The 22,686-nt window shown below is 45.0% G+C and overlaps 1 protein-coding gene across 1 annotated transcript in view; it reads right to left on the bottom strand.

The window, feature by feature from the left end:
• The window catches only part of LOC146859673 (hatching enzyme 1.2-like), a 138,178-nt gene that overhangs the window by 98,169 nt on the left and 17,323 nt on the right, over positions 1–22,686 (bottom strand). Inside the window, exons 2-5 of the mRNA XM_085646279.1 lie at positions 13,526–13,550; positions 12,783–12,848; positions 10,787–10,927; positions 10,566–10,683 (exon numbers count right to left, since the gene is read on the bottom strand). Of these exons, the coding sequence (XP_085502405.1) occupies positions 10,566–10,683; positions 10,787–10,927; positions 12,783–12,848; positions 13,526–13,550 (350 nt within the window). The remainder of the gene's footprint in view (positions 1–10,565; positions 10,684–10,786; positions 10,928–12,782; positions 12,849–13,525; positions 13,551–22,686) is intronic.

The following is a 22,686-nucleotide window of genomic DNA, read 5'->3' as shown; positions in this document are numbered from 1 at the left end:
ACAGGAGCACCGGAGTACTCGTGTTACCTCACCCAGGGAAGCTGGGTGCATAGGTGTCTTTTGGTGTCGGGTCACGTCGTCGATTTCAATGGGAGCTGGCCAAGAAGTCCTGCTGCCGTGAAGAGGAGAAGTGTCCGAAGCGATCCAAGCCTGGATCTAGGATGGAAAGAACCTGAAAGCAGAGGGGACAGAGTCTGGGTCACTAGCCAGTGACTAAGGGCACGATAGACCAATGCCCACAGATGACGGGTGCTTCAGGTGAGTTGACGGGTGTCTTGACTCTTCAGCCACGAGGTCCAGGAGGCACCGATGATGACCAGGAGCTGGATTCGAGCTGTACCTCGAAGTCTGTCGAGTGCTGCTGTGTCGGCGACCAGATTGGACCCAACAAGCCTTGGCGACAGCAAGTCTTTTGGAATCAGAGAAAGGACGTCGGTGCAGACCAGCAAGGTATGGGGGACTCACCCAGTGAGGGTAAGTCGGGCACATCTGGAGCAAACAGATAAGCCCAATCAGAAGAGGAGTTGCCTTCATGGGTACCTACTAGCCAATGGGCTAGCGATCGCGAAGGAGCCTCGAGAGGTAGCACTTGAAACTGACCCACGGGTCACTCGTGGAGTGGAGGCCAGCAATCTTCAGTGCAGGAGGTGCTCAAGGCCGGGGCTACTCGGAGCTCAAAGCACCACTTCGAGGAAGACCAGGAAGATGCTGGAGCTGCCAACGTTCACGGTGTCTAGGGGTCACGGTTCCACATCACCCACAATAGCCACGGGCCTCAGCTTTGCTGTGGACTCAGGGTAGCCTGGGGGAAGTCTGGAAATCCACCTCTGGTGATGCAAAGACTTCGGCGTCTGGCGGGAGCCTCAGCGATGCAGACCAGTCAATTGCTTCTTTGGCACCTGCCAAGCAGGGGAGTCACTCCTTGACCCCAAGGGATATTTCTTCAGTCTTCTAGGCAAAGCAGAATGTCGAAGGTCCAGGATATATGTTGCAGAGTTTCATCCAGGGTAAACTAAAGTCGCAAGGACTGGGTTCCCATACTTATACAAAGTTTGGGAGTTGGACATACTCTACGGACCCACCTATGGGAGGATTTGGAAAGAAGGGTTGTTACACCCATTTCCTGTGTCCAGTTTCGTGCCAGAGCAGAGGCAGGTAGCCCCTGCAACCGGTTTGAACTGGACTATGCACAGGGACACCAAGTGTGCCCCCAGTGCAGGACTTCAAAGCACCAGAGAGTGCTCCTGCCCAGCCCCAATACACATCTGCCTGTCTGGGGAGGTGGTTAAACCTCCCTGGGACAGGAAACCTATTGTCCCGGCCTCCCCTGCCGGAGTTTCGGTCAGCAGCAGGAGGCCAGACCCGTGTCTGTGGCCGTGGCATCCATTTTGTGATGCCAGGGCTGCAGAAAGTCTTTACCGGGTTAGACCAGTGTGAACATGTCCCTCCCTCTAGAAGGGTGGAATGCTAGCCCCGCCGCCAGAACTGGCAGGGGGTAGTATTCCAAAGCGTTTGACACCAAACACAACATGTTTCCGTGCAGCCAGTCCAAGGTTAGCATTTACCGCGAGGTTATAATGCACTTAAGAGTATATGGCCTGGCTGCACCACAAACAGTATCAGAGGAGGTACTCCGAACGCTGCAGAGGGGCTCTGCTCATGCAGGGGCACCCTCTCACATAAAAAACCAAGCAATCTGCCTTCCGGATTGTTAAGGAATGCTATCGAAGTGATTTATAGGTTTTATATGTGTGTGCAATGGCAGTGATATAGGTAGCCTATAACACTGTAAGGGGTGCAAGCACCACCTAGCTGCAGTAGCAGACCTGTGGTGTCATTTTGGAGTGCTTCCCAGCGGTGGCATAATACATGCTTCAGGCCCTGGTAGGCCTCTGAGGTACCTATGCCCTAGGTACATAGTATACCATATACTAGGGGCTTATAAGGCACCCCAGAATCCTATTAGAAATGTACCTAATGTACATGGAAACCATTTTAGAGAGGAAGCAGCTAGGCTGGGGTCCTGATTAGCAGGGCCACAGGCAGACTAAAGTTGAAAAACAGTGAAATACCAGCTAAAAGTGGGGGCACCCATGTGAAGCAGATCCTACTCTCCTACAGCATGGGACTGTGTGAGCTCCAGAGTATATGGATTTCATCATGGAATTAGTGTCCTGGATGGAGAGGATTTTCCAGGTGGTCAGTATGTCATTCGTGTTGGTTACAGTGCTGGCATATCTGTCAAGGAAGTTCGTAGTTGTGATTTCAGAGTTTCTGAATATGGCTGCGATCTTGTCATGGAAGAAGTGGGCGAGGTTGTCCTACAGCTCCTGTGAGGGTGTGGGGTTGTTTTTTCTGGCAGTTGGGTTGAAGGATTCCTTAACAAGGTTGATAACTTCCTTGGTGTTGTTGGCGCTCATTTCGATGCGTGCAACCAAGGCTGTCTCAGAGACCAGCTGGTCTTTTTGGAGGATTTCCTCTGCATGCTGCTCTTGATGGGGATGATTCTGTCTGAGCAATTGGTGATCTAGGCGTTGACGCTTTTTACTTCCTGTTTGAGTTTGGTAGCAGTAGCAGGTGTGGAGGTTTTGAGGGCTTTCGCCCAGCTGGTCTCTGAGATTTGTTCCACCTCAGTGGGAGGCATTGGTCTTCTTGGGGTGGCGGTGTGGGGAATGGAGATGCTGAAGGGGACAATGGAGTAATGAGTCCATGTGGGTTCTGTGACATGACTGTATTTGACGCAGTTGCTGGAGGTGAAAATTGAGTTCAACTTGTGTCCTGCATGGTGTGTAGCATTGTGGATGATCTGGGTCAATCCAAGGCTGCAGGCACAGAAGGGCGCATTGCAGCCTGCATCAAATAAGTCCTGGGGTTAGTGAGGTATCTGTTGGCAGGAAGACTGGTGAGTGGGAAAACCCGCCGGGAAAGCACCAGTGGGAAACCCAGGGCAGCTGCAGTGTCACTGGATCAGTCTGGAGCAAGCAAAAACTGGAGGCAAGCTAGGTGTTCAGGTGTCTACTATAGAAATATTATTCTAAACTAAACATCTATATAATGTGAAGATATACATATCAATGTATAGTCCCATGTGGATGCACTGTGAATCTATTTTTTTGCGGGGTTTTGTACAAGTTGTAATGTGTGGATCAGAAGTGCAGAAAGACCTGTTTAGACCGAGTTACAATTATCCAATTTACTTAATGCCAAGGACTGCACCATGGTCTTCTGGGAGTCAAAAGGCAGAACAAAGGCAAACTTCTGGCATAATTTTAACATAAAATACCAGGTGTATATTTAAATTTAAAATTTGAAAACTAAAATATAATTTGGAACTGAAAATTACTCCCAGATTGTGAACTGATTCTGCTGGATTTGATGGGGTATCAAAGGAGCTAGGTCACAAGTAAGAGGGCCACATATCCGAAGATCTCAGTTTTAATAGTATCACTCCTTCAGGAACAACAACCGTAAGTAACTGAGGAGGAATGGGATTCCCTGAAGCTCCCTGTCCCACTGGAAGTTTAGCTATAGAGAAAACATGATGGGGTGTGAAGTTGAACAACAAACGCCTTTTATCTCTAAAGCAGACTTTTTTCCAATGCCGCTAAACTACGGTGGTGAATGCAAATATTTTCACATCACTAACTTTTACCCTATTCTAAGCATTATAACTGTGCTTTGTAGAGCAAGCCTCTAAGTCAGATTTATGTAGCCATGCAAAGCCACATTGGGTGGCTTTGAATGGCTTCATAAATCTGGTGGAAGGTAACGAAGCGCAAATCGCTGTGTTGCCTACTCTGCGCACGGAAGGTGTTCCATGGGCGTTTTGGTGGGTGTTCCCATGCAAATCCCATGGTTTTTGACACTGTCCAAGATTTACCAAACCTGGTAAAACTAAGAATGAGCCAGAAAGATACGTTTCCCCAGGTGAGGCGTAACAAGGAGAAAAATCTTTATTTCTCCTCGTTTTTTACTTTCTATCTGTGCTGCATTCTGCAGTACACATACAAGAGGAACACACCTCTATGGATTTTTTTGTGTGCAGGAAGGTCCCCCTTCCTACACAAAAACAATCCTCCTTACAACACAGGCACCCTCTTTACAACACAGGCACCCTTGTACCATGGTGCATTGGTGCCTGCATTGGTGCCAGGCTACTACAACTGCACCAGTGTGGGGGGAAAGGACATGAATGCGCTGTATTGCTTAAATACAGCACATTCCTGCCTTTTCCCAGTGACGCAGGTCAGTGCAGCCAAAGTAAATTGCTGTGCTGCCCTGCATTACTATTTTCATAAATATACCCAAAGTTTTTTACCTTGGGACCTATGTGAACTAGAGATCATGCATGTTAATTTGCCTTGTCCTGTTACAATCAGGAAAGATTACACAAAGTCTATGTGATTGACTCCTATCTGGCATGATGCTGACTGTAGCATCAATCCTCAGGGTGCCTATTGCTCTTACCTATCCACAGGGTAGATCTGGAGGTAATGGGTCTATCTAATGGAGCCATATCTGGTGTGATACTGAATGTATGATCAGTCGTGAGGGTTCTTTGTGCTCCTACCCATGCACAGGGAGTGTCTGGAGGTAATAATCCTATGGAGTGGTATCTGTTGTTATGCTGAATGTAGGATCAGTCCTTAGGGTGTCTTGTGCTCTTACCCATCTGCAGGCAGGGTCAGGAGGTAATGAGTCCTTGTGATAGAGTAGTATCACGTGTGGTGCTGAATGTAGGGTCAGTCCTTAGTGTGTCCCGTGCTCTTATCCATCCACAGGCAGGATCTGGAGGTAATGAGTCTATGTAATGAATCTGGTGTGAGGATGAATGTAGGATCAGTGCTTAGGGAGTCATGTGCTCTTACCAATTCACAGGAAAGATCTGTATGTAAGGAGTAAATCTGATGGAGCCGTATGTGGTGTGACACTGAATGTAGGATCAGTCCTTAGGGCGTTCTGTGCTCTTACCCATCCACAGGCAAGGTCTAGAGGCAATGAGTCTATCTGATGGAGTCCAATCTGATGTGATGCTTAATGTAGGATCAGTCCTTAGGGCGTTCTGTGCTCCTACGCATCCGCTGGCAGGGTCTGGAGGTAATGAGTCTATGTGATGGATGTGGTGTGAGAATTAATGGAGGATCAGTTCCTAGAGTGCCTTGTGCTCTTACACATCTACAGGCGGGGTCTGGAGATAATAAGTGTCTCTAATGGAGCATTATATGGTGTGATGCTGAATGTGGGGTTGTCCTTAGAGTGTCCTTTGCTCTTAACCATCCAAATGCAGTGTCTGGAGGTAATGAGCCTACCTCATGTAGCCCTATCTGACGTGATGCTGAATTTAGGATCAGTCCTTAGGGTGTCCTTTGTTCTTAGCCATTCAGAGTCAGGATCTGGAGGTAATGAATCTTTCTGATGGAGATCTATCTGGTGTGACACTGAATGTAGGATCAGTCCTTAGGGTATCCTGTGCTCTTACCCATCCACAGCCAGGATCTGGAGATAATGAGTCTATCTGATGTAGCACTACCGTGTGTGATTCTGAATGAAGGATCAGTCTTTAAGGTGTCTTTTGCACTTACCCATCCACAGGCAGAATCTGGATGCAATGAGTCGATCTGATGGAATCGTATCTGGTGTGATGCTGAATGTAGGATCAGTCCTTAGGGCACTCTGTGCTCTTAGGCATCCACAGGCAGGGTCTGGAGGTAATAAGTCTATCCGATGCAGCCCTATGTGGTGTGACGCAGAATGTAGGGCCTGTCCTCAGTGTTCCCTCTACTCTTACGTATCCACAGGCAGGATCTGGAGGTAGTCAGTCTATCTGATGAAGCTCTAACTGGTGTGATGCTAAATGTAAAATCAGCTCTTACCCATCCACGGGCAGGATCTGGAGGTACTGAGCCTATCTGATGAAGCCTTCTCTGGTGTGATGCTGAATGTAGGATCAGTCCTTATAGTACCCTGTGCTCTTACCCATCCACAGGCAGGATCTGGACATAATAAGTGTATCTGTTGAAGCCACGTCTGGTGAGATGCTGAATGTTGTATCTGTTCTTAGTGTGCACTTTGCTCTTACCCATCCACAGACAGCATCTGGAGTTAATAAGTCCATCTGTAGGAGCAGTACCTGGTGTGATGCTGAATATAGGGTCAGTCCTCATGGCCCCCTGTGCTACCACGCATCCAAGGAGGTGATTTGGTATCTCAGGTTACAGAACCTTTATTAAGCGAGTTTCTGTAATCAAGTGAAGTGCAAGCTCATATCCAAGGCATCACCTCTTGGGATTAGATTTTTGGTGAGAGGCTAATGAAGCGGTTGGATGCTGACAACAGCCCTGTCTGTAGATGGGGTCTCTGTACAACTAGATACTTCAATAAAGGACTTAAATAAAACATGGCATGGCGGTCCTTACAACGTAACATTTGGTGACAAGCGACCCATGTGCTGTTGGATCATGTGCCTTAGTTAATCGGTGGAGAAGACCAACTCATGTTGATTCATTAGGAAAGAGGGTCCATCCTTTGGATCTACAGAGACCTCAACACAAAGCAGTTGCAGCGTGTTTAATTTGGTTTCGAATTGGCACAGGGCCATATTTGAAGGTATGTTGGATGGATTTACCTTCTTGATGAAAGTTTGCAGCAGTTGCAGGCTTGCGGCGGTTGAAGGCTCGAGCGCCCTTGTGGACCGGCATTTACAGGAGAGGGAGCATGCTTTCCTGGCACGTGTTAGTTGAGCACAATAATCGAGTGCTGCTCGCGCAGGATCTCGCTTCACTATGGGAACGGGAGGAGAGCATCAAGTGTCACGGCATATGTTGCAGCGTACAGGCATGCGGCGGCCAAATTGGTTTGTGCCTGTAAAGCACAAAACTCAAGTGCTGCTCACGTTAGTTCTTGCTTTGCTGTGGGAAAAGAAGCAGACCTTAGAGCGTCATAGCATCCGGGAAAGCTTTGGCCATATTGGTTTGAGCTATCAGTTGTTAGGCAGTGGTGAGAGGATCAGATTCTGTCATCTTTGCAAGTGACCGACTCACCTCACTAGAAGCACAATGCTGATACGTACAGCTTGGCCACACCTCGCCACAAACATACACCTTGGCAGGAACTCCACTGTATGTATCACACTGAAGTACGCACCGCCCCTACCCCAGCCGCATCCTTGTGATGTGGACACCTCGGTTCCTGCTACGTCTGATAACATCCCTGAATCTTGTTTGACAGGAGATACATGTGTATGCTTGGACGAAACACACTCTGTTTTTACTGTGTCTCTAAAGGGGGTCTTCCAGTTAAATTTGTTGACCAAATTTTATATACTTTTTTTTGTTATTCTTTTCCACTCCATTTTGACTTTGTAAACAATTTGTTTGGAGAGAAAAGGGAAGGTCTTGAATAGTTAATACTTTTCAACATGCAGAATGTAACTGGACCACCATTTTTTCTCACCTCTCCTGGTGATCCACCCATTCAGTCGAGCAAATGAAAGAAGTTCTCTGCACATTATGCTAGAGTATGTGGTGCTTGTCTTAGTGCTAAAAGGAAGAACTTTTTAGTATTACACTGCCTAATGTCTGAAGTACAGGAAGTGTTTGAACATCCCCCTGAACTAGCGGGGGATAAGGTTTCTGATTTAAATGAGTATGAGATTTCCATGAAGAAGCTTGACCTGCATTACCTTCCTAAATTGAGTACGGTGCTTGAACGCTATCATTTTGGGAAGAGGATGCAGCACCAAAGCGAGAGCGCAGAGCAGTACATAACAGACTTACGCAGGATAGCTTCAACTTGAGGTTTTGGGAGTTCCCTTGAGGAACAATTAAGGACTCAGTTTATGCTTTGTTGCTCTTTGGAAAAGGCTAACAGGAATGTGGCAGAAAGACAATCCTTCTTAGTATGAGGTTTTGACTATAGCCAAAACACAAGAACGTTCAAAGGCATGGGTTGAAGTTATTCGCAAGGATGTGGTTGTGTTGCAAAACAAGCTTGAAGGTTTGGAAGGGCTTTTTGAAGTGGTACAAGTCAATGGAGAAGTGGTCAAAATATTGTCTGACTCTGGAGCCAAAATCACATTGATGCCACTCACGTTTAATGAGAATAGGCTGGAAATCAAAGTGAAGCTCTCAAAACCAGACATTAAACCTGTGGGTATGCTGGAGAACCAATAAAGTTGGCTGGGTATTTTTGGGGATCTACAGAATTCAAAGATCATATAATACATGGGAAGATATATGTGTCTGTGAAAGGTAACTCCTTCATAAGTTGGATTCATCAATGTGATCTCTATGTGTATCTGGACCCCAATGCAAATCCTTCTGTTTGTGTAAAAGACATTCCAGTAGGTTGCATTGTTTTGGATGGATGTAATAACTTGCTGAATGAGTTTTCTAATGTTTTCAGAGACTAGCTGGGGTGTCTGAAGAGCTATGTATATGAGATTCAGCTTTGATCCAATGCACTTGCAAAAGTGGCCAAAGTTAGGAGTATGCCTTTGGCAGTCAATGATAGAATGAAAGAGGAGTTGGACAGATTGATTGCTGGTCGGATAATTAAGGAATTACAAGCTTCTGAATGGCTTGCACCTGTGGTTATAGCATACAAGACCAATAGTGATGCTAGGTTATATGTTAATTTGAGCTAAAACTTAACAAGTCTGTTATTGCTGACAACTTTCCACATTCCACTCCCCATCATCATTGAAACTCTGTTTGTTGAATGGGGCTAAACATTCTTCTTCTTTAGACCTTTGTTCAGCATGTCATAAAATTATGCTGACTGACCCTTCGCAAGATTTTACTTTGTTTGCCACTCCCTACGGTACTTTTATGTTTTTGCACTCATATTGGCCGCTTCTGTCTTTCGAGCGCGATGGAAAAGGTATTGAGGGGTGTGACAGGGATGAAGGCTTATCAAGATGATATTTTGTTATTACGGTCAAACATGGTGGAGCACAATGGAAGGTTCTGTGAGGTGCTTAGAAGATTATAGTTAGCAGGGTTGACATTGAAATGGGAAACATGAAAGTTTAATGTATCTGAGATAGAGTATTTAGGACATCTAATCATTGGATCAGGGACTCGGCCAAAAAAAGGATAGGTGGACACCATTAAAAATGTGTCCTTGCCTAAGTGCAAGGAAGAACTTGCGAATTTCTTGGGTATGGCAGAATTCTTTAACAAGTTTGTGCCAAAATTCGCTGAAAGAACAGTTCTTCTCAGGTCTCTGTAATGAAGGGCAAAGAACATATGTTTGAAGTGATGGTTGTGAGAGGGAGTATAAGGACATGAAAACTGGTTTAGAGAAGGCCTCAGAATTAGGAAGTTTTGATACCAGGGATAACATCATAGTAATGACGTACGCCAGCTCCAAGGGGTTGGGAGCTATTTTGAGGCAGAAGTCGAAGGGTGTGTTTAGAAATGCAGGTAAGACTGATGATAACAAAATCTGGAATCTTAATAGGGTTGCCAAATGCAGCTCTGTTCTAGGAAGAGAAGTAGCTTCTTCAAACAAGGGGTTGTCTAAGGTGCTCAAGAGTCGACACCCAACAAGTAAGGAAGAGACCAGCTCGGTTATGTGACTATGTTTAATTTTGTTGAAGTATGACTTTATATCCTTATTAGTGTTTTTTACTTTGCATTTTCTTTGGTTTAGTTTGGAGGTGGTGAATTGTAATTATTTTCTTTTTTCTTTTGGGTAAATGAGGGAGGTGATGTGGTATCACAGGTTACAGAAACTTTAGTATGCAGGGTTCTGTAACCAAATTGTGAAGTGCAAGACATCACCTCTTGAGATTAGATTGTTGGTGAGAGGCTAAGTAAGCGGTTGGATACTGAGAACAGCCCTGTCTGCGGATGGGGTCTCTGTACAACTAGATACTTCAATAAAGGACTTAAATAAAACATGGCATGGCGGTCTCTACAACTTATCAGGTGCCTGTGGTCTTACCATTCACAGGCAGGGTCTGGAGGTAATGAGTCTATCTGATGGAGCCCTATCTAGTGTAATGCTGAATGTAGGATCAGTCCTTAGGGTTCCCTGTGCTCTTAACGATCCGCAGGTAGAGTCTAGAATTAATTAGTCTATCAGATGGAGCACTATCTCGTGTGATGCTAAATGTAGGATCAGTCCTCAGGGTGCCCCTTGTTCTTACCCATCCACAGGCAGGATCTGGAGGTAATGAGTCTATCTGATGAAGCTGTGTCTGATGTGATGCTAAATGTAGGATCAGTCCTCAGGGTGCACTTTGCTTTTACCCATCCTGAGGCAGGATCTGGAGGTAATGAGTCTCTCTGATGGAGCCGTACCTGGTGTGATGCTGAATGTAGGATCAGTCCTTAGGGTGCCATGTGCCCTTATCCATCCACAGGGAGGGTCTGGAGGTAATGAGTCTATCTGATTGAGCCCTACCTGGTGTGATGCTGAATGTAGGCTCAGTCCTTAGGGTGTCTTGTGCCCTTATCCATCCACAGGCAGGGTCTAGAGGTAATGTGTGTACCTGATGGAGCCGAACATGGTGTGATGCTGAATGTGGGGTCAGTCCTTAGGGTTTCCTATGCTCTTACCCATCCTCAGGCACGATCTGGAGGTAATCTGGCTCTGCTGTGCGGGTAACAAAGCGGATGCAGGTAACTTTTGAAAACTCACTCATTGCATCTTTGATGGCATCCACATCTTTGGCACCTGACGGATAAAAGAGGAAAGGGGGAGGGTGACATAAGTTGAATCAACCTGGAAAGGTATCTATGAAGGACAATCTTGAGCATTGGTGTAAACGTGAACTCACTGTAAGTGGGACTAAGGGTGTAAGGCACAGAGACGGTCCCGTCACTGGATTTAGGCCAGAAGCATCTGTTGTTTAGACATATCCTGGCACTGCGGCCAGGTCGGATGGCAATGTCTCCCTCACGGACCAGCTGTGAGCTGCCTACAATAGTAAAAGACAGTTTTAGTAGTCAGTGTCTGCTATATAACCGGAGGAAACAAGAGCACGCGGAAGAGAAGGAAGCTGATTTTAGGCATAAGGTGCGATTTTAAGAAACATAATAAAATGCAAGAATCATTGTGGTGGAGGAAGATTTCAGGTAAAACATCAAACTATGACATCATCACCTAATAAATAAATGACCCCAGGGACTAACAAGGCCTGAGCACACAGGCATCCTTGAAACCCTCAGGGGTGATTTGTTGCTCTCCATAAATCCTTGCCTGATCCACAGCGAGTGATTTACTGGGAATGGTTTCCTGTGTCTTACATTCCTATAATGTTGTCATCATGTCATATCAGGAGTTAATTATGGCATCACTAAAAGCATTTTACTGGCTTGCCATAATAAATGAGAACATATTGAGACAGAAAAATCAGATTACCAACTACAATGTCTAAATGTCTTCTAAGCGCTTTATGTCGTCTTTCAGCAAACACCAGCAGTGACATCACCCTAGATTTAGTGTAATTCTTCGTCCACACATTTGTATTGTCTTTACATCTAAACTAGGATTGTACATGTCATTATCTGTCTTACATATAAGTATGAACCAATGTATAGAATTCTTTGAATATTTACTAATTGAACCAGACAAACGAGCAGGATCGATTTACACAATTTGTAGCACACAAAGGGTAGTTTGATTTTCATTGATATGTTTGTATTAACACAATCCTTCAGAATATATACCAGTGTGGGCCAATCATGTGCTTTGATTAATAGTAGTAGTTCTTTGGTGATGACATGATACATATCTGTATGTTGTTGCCAGATGTTTCTATGCTATGAATTTTAAATGTGGTTGGGGAGGACTTTATTTCCCAGAATGCATTTCTTTTTCAGTGTGTTACTCCGCTCCTCTGTATGTTTCTAAAAGGGTGGCATCTGTCCCCAGATATTCTGCATTTGTCAAATACGAGCCAGTGGTTCTGGATTGAGTCCAGGTGTAAATGGCTGCTTCAATCTGCACTACAGGCTGCAGTGTCAGGCCTGAGACATGTTTAAAGCTCTACTTTAGTGGGTACCACAAGGAGTGCTGCTGCCCCGAAGTAGAGTTTAATGTACACGCCCTGGGTACACCCAGCACCAGATACTAGGCACTTACAAGTAAATTAAACGTGCCAGTTAGGGGCAGGCCAATGGTACCATGTGTTAGGGAGAAGCAGAAACACTTTACCACTGGTCAGCAGGGAACGAGTCCTAAAAGCCAACAAAAACGAGTTCAGAAAAGGACGGCAGAGGAAGGCACAGATCTGGAGTGACCCTGCAGAGAGGGCCGCGTCCAGGACCTTGGTTGTCTCTGGTGATGATCGTGAAGACACCTGGGCTCAGGCTCACTGTTGACTATCTTGTAACAGAGTGTAGCGCCAAGAGGCCTGAAGTTTTCTCTTACTTTGGTTCGGTTTGGTGTCGATCTCGAAAATGTCTGAGACAGGGTCACGGCTGACTAATGTTTAACAGAGTCTAGCGCCCAGAAGCCGGAGGTTTGCTCTTTTCTTGGTTCTATCTTGATCTCAAATGCGCCTCGAATCAGGGTCAAGGCTGACTATTGTTTAACAGAGTCTAGCGCCCAGAAGTCGGAGGTTTGCTCTTTTCTTGGTTCTATCTTGATCTCAAAGGCGCCTCGGATCAGGGTCACGGCTGACTATTGTTTAACAGAGTCTAGCGCCCAGACACCCTGAGGTTTGCGCCTTTCTTGGTTCTATCTTGATCTCAAAGGCGTTTCGAATCAGGGTCACAGTTGAATCTTGTGTAACAAAGGCTAGCGCCCAGAAGCCGGAGGGTTTCTCTTACCTTTGTTCTCTTTGGTGATGATCTCGAAGATGCCTGGTGTCATGGGCTCCTCTGGATCCCCGGTGTCTGAAAGAGAAGGCACATTCCCAGCTTCACGTCAGCTGCTGGTGCACAGGAATAGGCGGATTCAGAAATCAATTATAAAAGATGAAATATTCACTGGAACCAAATGTGCATCTGTGTTTTCTTTGCACAAAATGTGTATTTCTGGCAGCTGTCAATCATGTTCATGAATATTGTGTGGGAGGGGGTGACATGCGCAGAGCCCTGTAGGTGCCAGGATATATGTGTCAAACAAGGAAAGATGTGCAGGCCCATCTGTCTTATGGAAGCTCTTACAATGCCTGACTTTCTAAATCCTTTCCCAAATACCGGCTGTAAATACACAATGGAGCGGGTCGATCAATAAACCGCTCCATTTCTGTCACCCAGCCGATGGTGCTCAGGGTTTTGCTTGTCTGTGGGCGTTTCTCTCATTCTCACTTTTCTATCTTGGCAACTTCTCTTTTGCGCATGCGGACAGTGGTGTGAATGCTCCTCCTTTCATCCGCACACTTTGTGACTCATTATGTTCATGCACAAGGCGCACAGGCACATCATACTCTGTATCCGTTTGTAAATCCACAAAAAGCGAATTAAACGGATTCACGATGCAGCCGCCAACCATGCCCGGAGTATAGCGCTTCATTATGTACAGGAGCTATGCTCAAGCTCAAACATATCCCGATTTAAAAAGTACTTACGATTTTTCTCCAGTCCATGGACATCCTGAAAAAGAGAAAAGTTGCATTTGAATCACCTGATGTAAGTAAGAGGATTTTAGAACTTTAGGGAACCCTAAAGCCATGTTTTAAAAGATGACATAAAATATAGGTTGGGCTGTATGTCACAGCATCAAAACAACACATCTCCACCTGCAGTGTGGGCTGCAGGACATCCCCTTGCACAGTATCATCAAGGTGAGAGTATATTGGGGAGTGGAGATGTACTGTTCCAATGCCCCCTTGACTTCCCTTGTTGATACTGTGCAGCTGATATCTTGCACTCAGTATTGCTGCGGGTCGATATTCAAGCGCCCATACTGTGGTAAAACACTGTGGCTCCTGGCCTGGTTTGGCCCCTTGTTTCACGCACTCTGGGTTGCACAGGTGTCAAGGGTGAAGTCTGTGGTTCATGCACCTATTTGGATACTGACAACTGCTGAAGGAACGTTTCGGGGAAAGTGTCACAAGAACAAATGGCCTTCAGCAGCACAGATGGATTCGAAGATGTACAGAGTTCACTATAATGTAACAGAAGAGTCTATGGAGTGGTCCTCGAGGTACCTCAAGTAGAACCATCTGATGCCCGCACTAATCCTGATGTGGGTGCAAACTCCTCTTTGTGCCCAAATAGTAATTCCATCTCACCTGCTAATCCCATACCCGCGGGGAGTTTTGGAAAGGTAGATTCATTGACAGTAAATAGTTGGAGAAATCCTGCAGGCACAGTCCACAAAATCTGTTTGAAAGTCTAAACATTTTTACAGCTTCTGACACATGTGATTTAGGCCTTTACCCCGACCCCAAATGCAGAAAGCTGAGCACATTATTCAATAGCCATCCATCATGTAAACACCACAATAAATACCCTACCACACAGGACCACTGCTTACAATGAGCTCAGTTTGATGCAGGAATTAGATGGCTCAATCAGAGACGCGAACATCTCGGTGGGATGCAGGCCCAGGATGAGGACCTTGGTGCTGGAAGATGTCCTGGGAGGTTCACTACAAACACCCTTCCCAAAGTCCTACTCTTTATAGGATTTGTAAACTAAGCCCCGGTGGAAATCACACTTTCAAAGCCACTTCAAATTTGATGGACAATTATCACCTGTCCAGGTGAGCTGACCTCTATCGCAGCTCGATCCTTATGGTGTCCCCGGTCTGCTGGACCGACACATCACAAATGCTCATGGAAAACTCTTCTGTTCCTATGATGTGCTTCTAAGATTACTCTTGGGGTCTAGACACATTGTGCAGATAACAATGGTGTAGCAGCACTGGGGGTGCAGGAGGTGTGAAGTCCTCGCATATGTAATACTGTTGCGGATCTACGCTCATGTGCAGTTGCGCTCTCTGTGAAGCACACCTAAGAGGTATTGCATATATACAGGGCTACATAATACTGTCACTTATATATCCTCCTGGTTTCTCCTTTCAGCACACCTGAGAGGCGTTACATGCGCACAGTAAACTCCTGCACAGATACGCCTTTTGTAAAGCACACCTGAGAGACCTTACATGTGCACAGGGCTGTGTAATACCGTCACTCATATACTCTCCTGTACAGGTGTGCTCTCAGTGAAGCACACCTGAGAAGCATTACATGTGCACAGGGCTGCGTAATACGGTCACTCATATACTCTCCTGCACATGTGCGCTCTCTGTGAAGCACACCTGAGAGGCATTATATGCACACAGGGCTGTGTAATACTGTCACTCTTATTCACTCCTGTACAGGTGTGCTCTCTCTGACGCACACCTGAGAAGCCTTACATGAACACAGGGCTATGTAATACTGTCAATGATATACTCAGCTGTACAGGTGCGCTCTCTGTTAGGCATTAGTTGCGCACAGGGCTTTGTAATATGATCACTCAGATACTCTCCTGTACAGGTGCACTTACAGTGGAGCACACCTAGGCAGAATTACATGTGCACAGGGCTGTGTAATACTGTCACTGATATACTCTCCTGCACAGGTATGCTCCCTGCGAAGCACACCTGAGCGGCATTAGTTACGTGCAGGTCTGTGTAATATTGTCACTCGGATACTCTCCTGTACAGGTGTACTTACAGTGGAACACACCTGAAAGGTGAACCATGAACACCGGGCTATGAGATACTGTCACTCATATACTCGCCTGTACAGGTGCACTGCAGACCTATATATTATGGTTACTGTGGTTCTTGGCTCTGCAGGTGTCACCATAGTCAGGTAAGGTACATCAGAGAGGCTTTATGTGTGCATAGGTCTATCTAACACTATTACTGCAGCTCTCACCTGCACAAGTGTACTTACAGTGATGCACACCTGAGAGTCTACAACTGCACAGAACCATATATAACACTGTTACTGCAGCTCTCACCTGCACAAGTGTTCTTACAGTGATGCACACCTGAGAATCTAAAACTGCACAGAACCAAATATAACACTGTTACTTAGGCTTTCACCTGCACACGTGTACTTACAGTAATGCTCACCTGAGAGGCTACGCCAAGAGAGAACCTTATATAACACTGTTACTGCAGCTCTTACCTGCACAGGTGTATTTACAGTGATGCACACCTGAGAGTCTACACCTACACAGAACCATATCTAACACTGTTACTGTGGCTCTCATCTGCACAGGAGTACACACCTTAGAGTCTGCAGCTACACAGAACCATGTATTTAACATACTTACTGCAGCTCTCACCTGTACAGGTTTACTCACAGAGATGCACTCCTGAGAGTCTACACCTACACAGAACTATATATAACACTGTTACATCAGCAAGATCTATCCAGAGATGCCGAGACTACCAGGGACTATCCTGACAGCATCTCCCCTCCTAACGAAGGCAACGAAGGCAACAAAGGCGCGCCCTAAGAGTGCTGATATGGGCATGGTCCTAACTACATAGACAACAGGGAGCCTGGTAAATGTATAGGAGAGGAAAAGAAACCTGACTTCTCCTACCACATAGTACATGTGAAGAAGGGACACTACTAACACTGAGACATTCACGCACCCATCCTCTAAAATATGTTACGCTAGCGCTCTCTACCTGTGCCCACGTGTTACCACATAAGATAACACATGCCTTGCTAATTGCCCAACCATGAGTTGATGGTGTATCAAAACCACACTATACAAGGATTGCACAGAACTGATCCGATTAAGCCCACCAGATTTAGGGAACCCACTGTCAACAGCTGCCCCCAAACAAAGACTCATACTGCACCTACGGGACTGTCCATAGAACACCCAACAACTAGACTACGCTCACAGTGGATGCCTAGACTGCTCCTCAGTGATTCATACCGCCTTGTTCTGCCAAAATTGGCAAGACGAGACCAGAAAAAATATCAGCACCCAACAATAACGTACATGGGGAAACGGAAAACATGGAAGAGGCTATTCAAGCAGATAAATTAATGCCAAGGGTGCTGGCAGAGCACTCCCGTCGATTTGAAGAACTGCTCAGAGCAGCTCTGGATATTAAATCAACACTACAACCCAAAATAGACACCCTGAGCATGGAGGTAGGCTACCTACGAGAAGATCATAAAAAACTGAAAGATAGATTAAAAAACTCTGAATCCACCTTAGCTACTCTAAGACCCACAGTCTTAGATACCGACAAATGCCTCCAAGCATTAAAAGACGAAGTGAAATTCCTGCAAGCTTGGGGTGATGACCAAGAAGGAAAAATGCGATGAAATTATGTTTGCATAGTCGCTTGCCAGAGAAATCAGAGGGCCAAAGCATGAACCTCTACTTGGAAGAATGGTTTCTTCACACCATCCTACGAGGGAAACAATCCACCTTTTTCTCACAGGGTACCGGGGGGCCCTCCTCGTCCAGGGACTCCATCGCACCAGTGGTAGCCAGCCGATTTAAGTACCGTGACAGTGACCACATACTCCAAGCTACAAGGGCTTGAAGTCTGTGGTTAGTAGACAGCCCAATGGTACACATTTATCCAGACTATACATTAGAGGTGCAGGGTCGTAGTTCCACCTTTCTGGAAATAAAGAAAACCTTACGAGAGCACAACATGAAGTATGCCTTGCAATTCCCTGTCACACTCCATATACAATACGAGGGCACCACTACTTTCTGCACGACACCAGAGGAGGAATGAAACTGGCAAGAACAAAAAGGATTGTCTGTCTCGCATACAGCCATGTTACCAAAGTAAAGAGGGAGGTAGAGGTAAAGGTAAAGGCTAGGTTTATCCTCCTGACAGTTACGTAGTTAAACAAAGATCGAGTATATCATAGAAAACCTGCCCTTGGGGAATGAGATAGGATACAGCAAGAATTTGTTGTAATCCCTAGTCTAGAAAAATAACTTATTCTAGAGACCCTTCACCCATCAGGGTTGCCACTAGGTGGCAAGCTTCATCATTGCAGTTCCTCTCAATCCTCTATGGACTGAGGTGGGCTGCGACTTGCGAATTACGTAGAGCACTTTTTATTGTAGACTATGGGTCAGATTTACAATAACTGGCGCATCCCTGCATATTAGCAGGGATGCGCCAGTTATTTTGCCTGACTCAAAAGAACTCTTGCGCCACCATGTATTCGCCGCATTTAGAATGCGGCACACCATGGCGCATGGATAGACAGATGTGTGACGCATCTGTCGCTGTAAGGATGACGCACTGCTGGAGTTGTGTCGCAAACGCGACGCAACTCCAGCACTGCTCAAGGGTGCCCTATACCTTATATGCTGCGTCACTCCTTACACCTCCTTCAAGCAGGCGTAAGGATTTGATGCTGCGGGGACGTAAAAGTGACTCAGTGAAATCTTGTAGATTTCGCTGCGTCACTTTTACGGGGCTTCCTTGCGACGGAACGCCCACCCTGCATACATTATACCTGACCCTTTACAACGTGACAAATCTCACTCGATGCGTCACGTTGTAAATATGTCACATTGTGGCGCATTGTTTACGCCACCGCTGCGTCACAAAAGTGACGCAACTGTGGCGTAAAACAGTCGCAAGGGGCTTGTAAATCTGCCCCTATGTCTAGTGCAGTGATGAAGAGTAGAAAGAGAAAGAAAATCTAAAAATACCTAACTAGTGGACCACTCTTTTATTCCCGCCCCTACTTGGTATGATTAAAAATCAGGGGTCGTTGACTGAGAAGAAACCTGACCTTAATGAGTCTGGTTGTCCCAGTAATGTGTGTTTGTCAACATGTTTTGAGCTGTTCCACTAATAGCTCTTCATCTGGACTCCACGGGGTCCAACCCCATGTGTACCACTCCTAGTAAATCCTGTAATAAGGACACAAACCCTGCACACTTAATGTGCGCTGTATACATACGGTTCTAGTGATTAATCTGTGTCTGTAATTAGAAAGCAAAAAGATATAATAAAAACAGTGACCTGTCAGCCGTGCTGGCAGGTTGCATTAGCATGATTGTGCATGCAACTATTAAAATATCGCACCCGTATATTGAGGGTGCTCTTATAGTGTGTGATGGAGCGGGTAGTACAACATTTTGTATACCTCCCCTATCCTGCATGTCAATACTAATTATATAATGTATTAATTATAACATTATTAAGTGAAGCTTGCATGTATATTAATCAACATTATTGACATTCGAATTACACGTGGGATTTGCATTTTGCATGGCTAAATAACCTTTATAACTAAAATCTGTAAGCATATTAACAATAGGATATGTGGTAATAGAATACTGCATGATATATGTTGCCTTTGTGATGTTGCCCATGATGAGGATCGAAAAGGTGAATATAATTGCTTTAAATGTCGCTATATGCTAGATAAATACAAGCACATAGAGGGATTAGTAAGGGGTTGACATTAGATTCATTATTTCTATGTATTAATTACTCTTTTGTGTTTGTTTTGCTTAAGTTAGCATTTGGGCCTAAATCAAAGATGGCCGCTGACACTACACGACGATGTGGCCACTGTCTCACGTGGCATGGAGTGAGCTGCACATGCGCAAGAAATTCCCTAAAGCCTCATCACGACCTTTGTTCACCATGTACCCGAGCAAGGACGACAAGTGGGAAATCAGCCAAGACAAGAGAACAATCAACCTTACAATAAACCGGAACAAGCTGACTCTTGAACTAACTGATGACCTCACTCCTCGAACTGCACTGAGAAGCCAAAAACCTACACCGGACGATCTCAACCAGCCAATCACGACTGTGCTAAAATATTAAATTGTATCATCTTTGCTTCATTTTATTATAAAATGCGTAGTAGAATAGAGAGGGGGATCTTCGATCTTACCTTCCCGTTGCGTTTTCCTGAATCCTAGAGGGTCCGGATGCTGCCCGATTATCTGATGACTGCGAACTTTACCTAGATCTACGGGCTATGATTGATGCTTACACGTCTCTGGTCCTTTGCCGATCTTTGGGACTGTAGCGTGCTGAGCAAAGAACTTTGAGCTTTGGCCTGCTTTCGGACGATTGACTGCAAATTTGATTATGCAGAGCCAATGAATTAGAGGACTCCAAATAGCCGGATTAGGTAAATATGATGTTCTGCGATTTACTAAAACCTTGATATAAAAACTTCCTAAACTTTGACGACACAAATGCAAATTTAAACCATTATGAAATTTAGATAAACAATTATTGATTAACGAAAACTATGCGTTGTGAGTTTCATTTAGAGAGATTCTGAAGTCTTAAATGTGTTTTAGCTGGTTCTAAATCACCATCAACCAATCCAACTAATTGGTCCATTGACCAAGTGGGAGGAGTGCCTTGATGTTTAGGATTAAGGATCTGTAGGCGAAGGGCGTTAATGTATATTTTGCAAAATACCTTTTCTCTTCCTATAGTTTATAAGGTGTTTCTCCCACATGTCCAGCGCTTGAATTACTCATCCCTCCTGTGGGTGCAGACTGGTGAAAGAGACGTGTGAGTGTTGGTGTTATGGTCCCCACCAATGACTGCATGTGTGAATGAGCTAGAGTGACGTTGGGTCTGCGACGCAGGGGGGCTATCGGTACAGGTTGTTTTCCCGTTACCAGGGTTTTTGCGCTCCATCAGTTTTTCTGGTAGCAAGATGATGGTTTTATTGTTTTTGTTTGGTGAATATTGCTTGTAAATAGCTTATTGATTATTGATTGTGAAAAAGTATTGGTTTATGTATTAACACTCTATGTTGAGTTGCGTTGAGTTCTATGTTGTTTGACGGCTTCTGGGATGTAGGCAGTCGGAAGTTTGTAACGGTTCCGTAGTAGAGCAGAGGTAAGCGCTGCTCACGGGAAAGACGGAATTGTTGTTGCTCTGTAGGTACATGGGGAAAACGTGTGATGATTGGAGTTGCACGACGCATTGTCTGGGTTCGATTCGGTAACATCGTCGTGTGTTGCCATTAGAGATATTTCCTGTATGAGAGAAGTGGGTGGTAGCGAAGGTCACCTGTGAAATTTTGGTCTTAAGTACCAGGAGTCCAAAAGGTACTCTGTTTACGCTTATCACTGGAAAGGTAATAGGTGTTCTCTAAGATTGCTAGAAGGAAAAAGTAGAGGGAAGTGCTAGTTTATTAACAAGTGTAAAAATTTTGTAGTAGGTCAGAGGTAAGCGCTGCTCTCGGGAAAGACAGAATTCTGTGTGAGTGAACTACATTTTCCGTATGAAAGTGCGTGATTGAAATAGCATTCAGGTTAACTGCGAAACTCTGGTTTTATTTCTCAGGAGCATTGGGTCTCCAAATAGGTGTCTTAGTACTGGAGAAACAGTTAGCTAATGCTTGCTAGAAGAGTAAGGTAGAGGGATGTGCTACTTTATCAACGGAAGTAACGATTCCGTAGTAGGGTAGAGGTAAGCGCTGCTCTCGGGAAAGACGGAATTCTTGTAAGAAAGGTCATTGACTATTCTTGGTTAGCGAAACAGATAATGGTGGTGTTTAACTAACAGATTTGTAAATTAAAAGAAAGTAAAGAACTTACAGAGAAAATGTTGTAAAGGAGGGATCAGCAGAAGCAGGAGTAGCGAGAAAAACTGACGTCAGAAAGACAGCGCTGAGATTGGCTAGTCAGTAAGAAGCATAGACGCTCCGGATTGGTGCATTAGTGTATGCCGCGCTGAGAGTGGAAAATTATAGGGTGACATTGACACTCCTGATTGGTGCGTTAGTGTATGCAGCGCTGAGAGTAGAGAATTACAGGGTGATGTAGATGCTCCTGAATGGTGCGTTAGTGTGAGTCGTGCTGGGATTGGAGAATTACAGAAGTGACATAGACGCTCCGGATTGGTGCGTTAGTGTGAGTCGCGCTACGATTGGTTAAAACAACAGAATAGTCGTAGGAGAAAACTAGCGATACACAGACTAGACAAAATGATGTATTACGATCCACCAGAAAAAGAGAAAAAGTCCTGGTTTGGAAAAATCAAGAGTTTATTTAAGAAGGACAAACCGATTGTGACTAGGGAAGGACAATTGCTTCCCCCTCCGAAATCACCCCCATCCTTCATGGTTGCGAAATATGAATATCATACATGCATTTGGTTGGACAATTGGGCAAAGTATACAAAATATGATGGAGTTTTGGCGTTTCCAGAGTATGGTTCGTTCAATTTAGCGGTTTTGAGAAATTTGAGAGAGAGAGAATGATGAATCTAGAACCGAGACCTAGACCAACACAGTTTGAAGCATTCACAGAATGGGAAGACGAGATGCATGAGAGAGAAAGACAGAGGAGTGGCGGAAGGTATAGGAACATGTTTGGTAGATCATACGCACAGGAGAATCATGATGACAGGATGAGGAGATGGCGAAGCGCAAATATGACTGATGGTTTGTTTCCTGTGATACATGCTGAAGAAGATAGTGGTAGAAAATGTACAGAAAAGAGAAATAATATAGAATCAGGAGGGTATGGAGTGCATGAATCGGAGGATGATGTTCTTGACGACATGTTTTATAAAAATCCACCCCGGTATCAACCAGAATCTGACATATTAACACCAAGTGCCCCAATGAGAGAGACTTTGCGAAACATTAGAGTTGAGCCAGTACCCCAAGAGATAGGGAGAAATAATTATTTCAGAGAAAGAGAGAGAAAACAGGATGGTAAAGAGAGTAGTGGAAATTTGGCAGAATAAGCAAAAACCACTTTAGTGTTAACTGAAAAGATTAGAGAA

Source organism: Triturus cristatus, chromosome 3_1 (genome assembly GCF_964204655.1).
Source record: "Triturus cristatus chromosome 3_1, aTriCri1.1, whole genome shotgun sequence".
In the NCBI taxonomy this organism is placed as follows: Eukaryota; Metazoa; Chordata; class Amphibia; order Caudata; family Salamandridae; genus Triturus; species Triturus cristatus.
The sequence above is the reverse complement of the archived record's forward strand: the minus strand, read 5'-3'. Positions and strand labels throughout refer to the sequence as shown.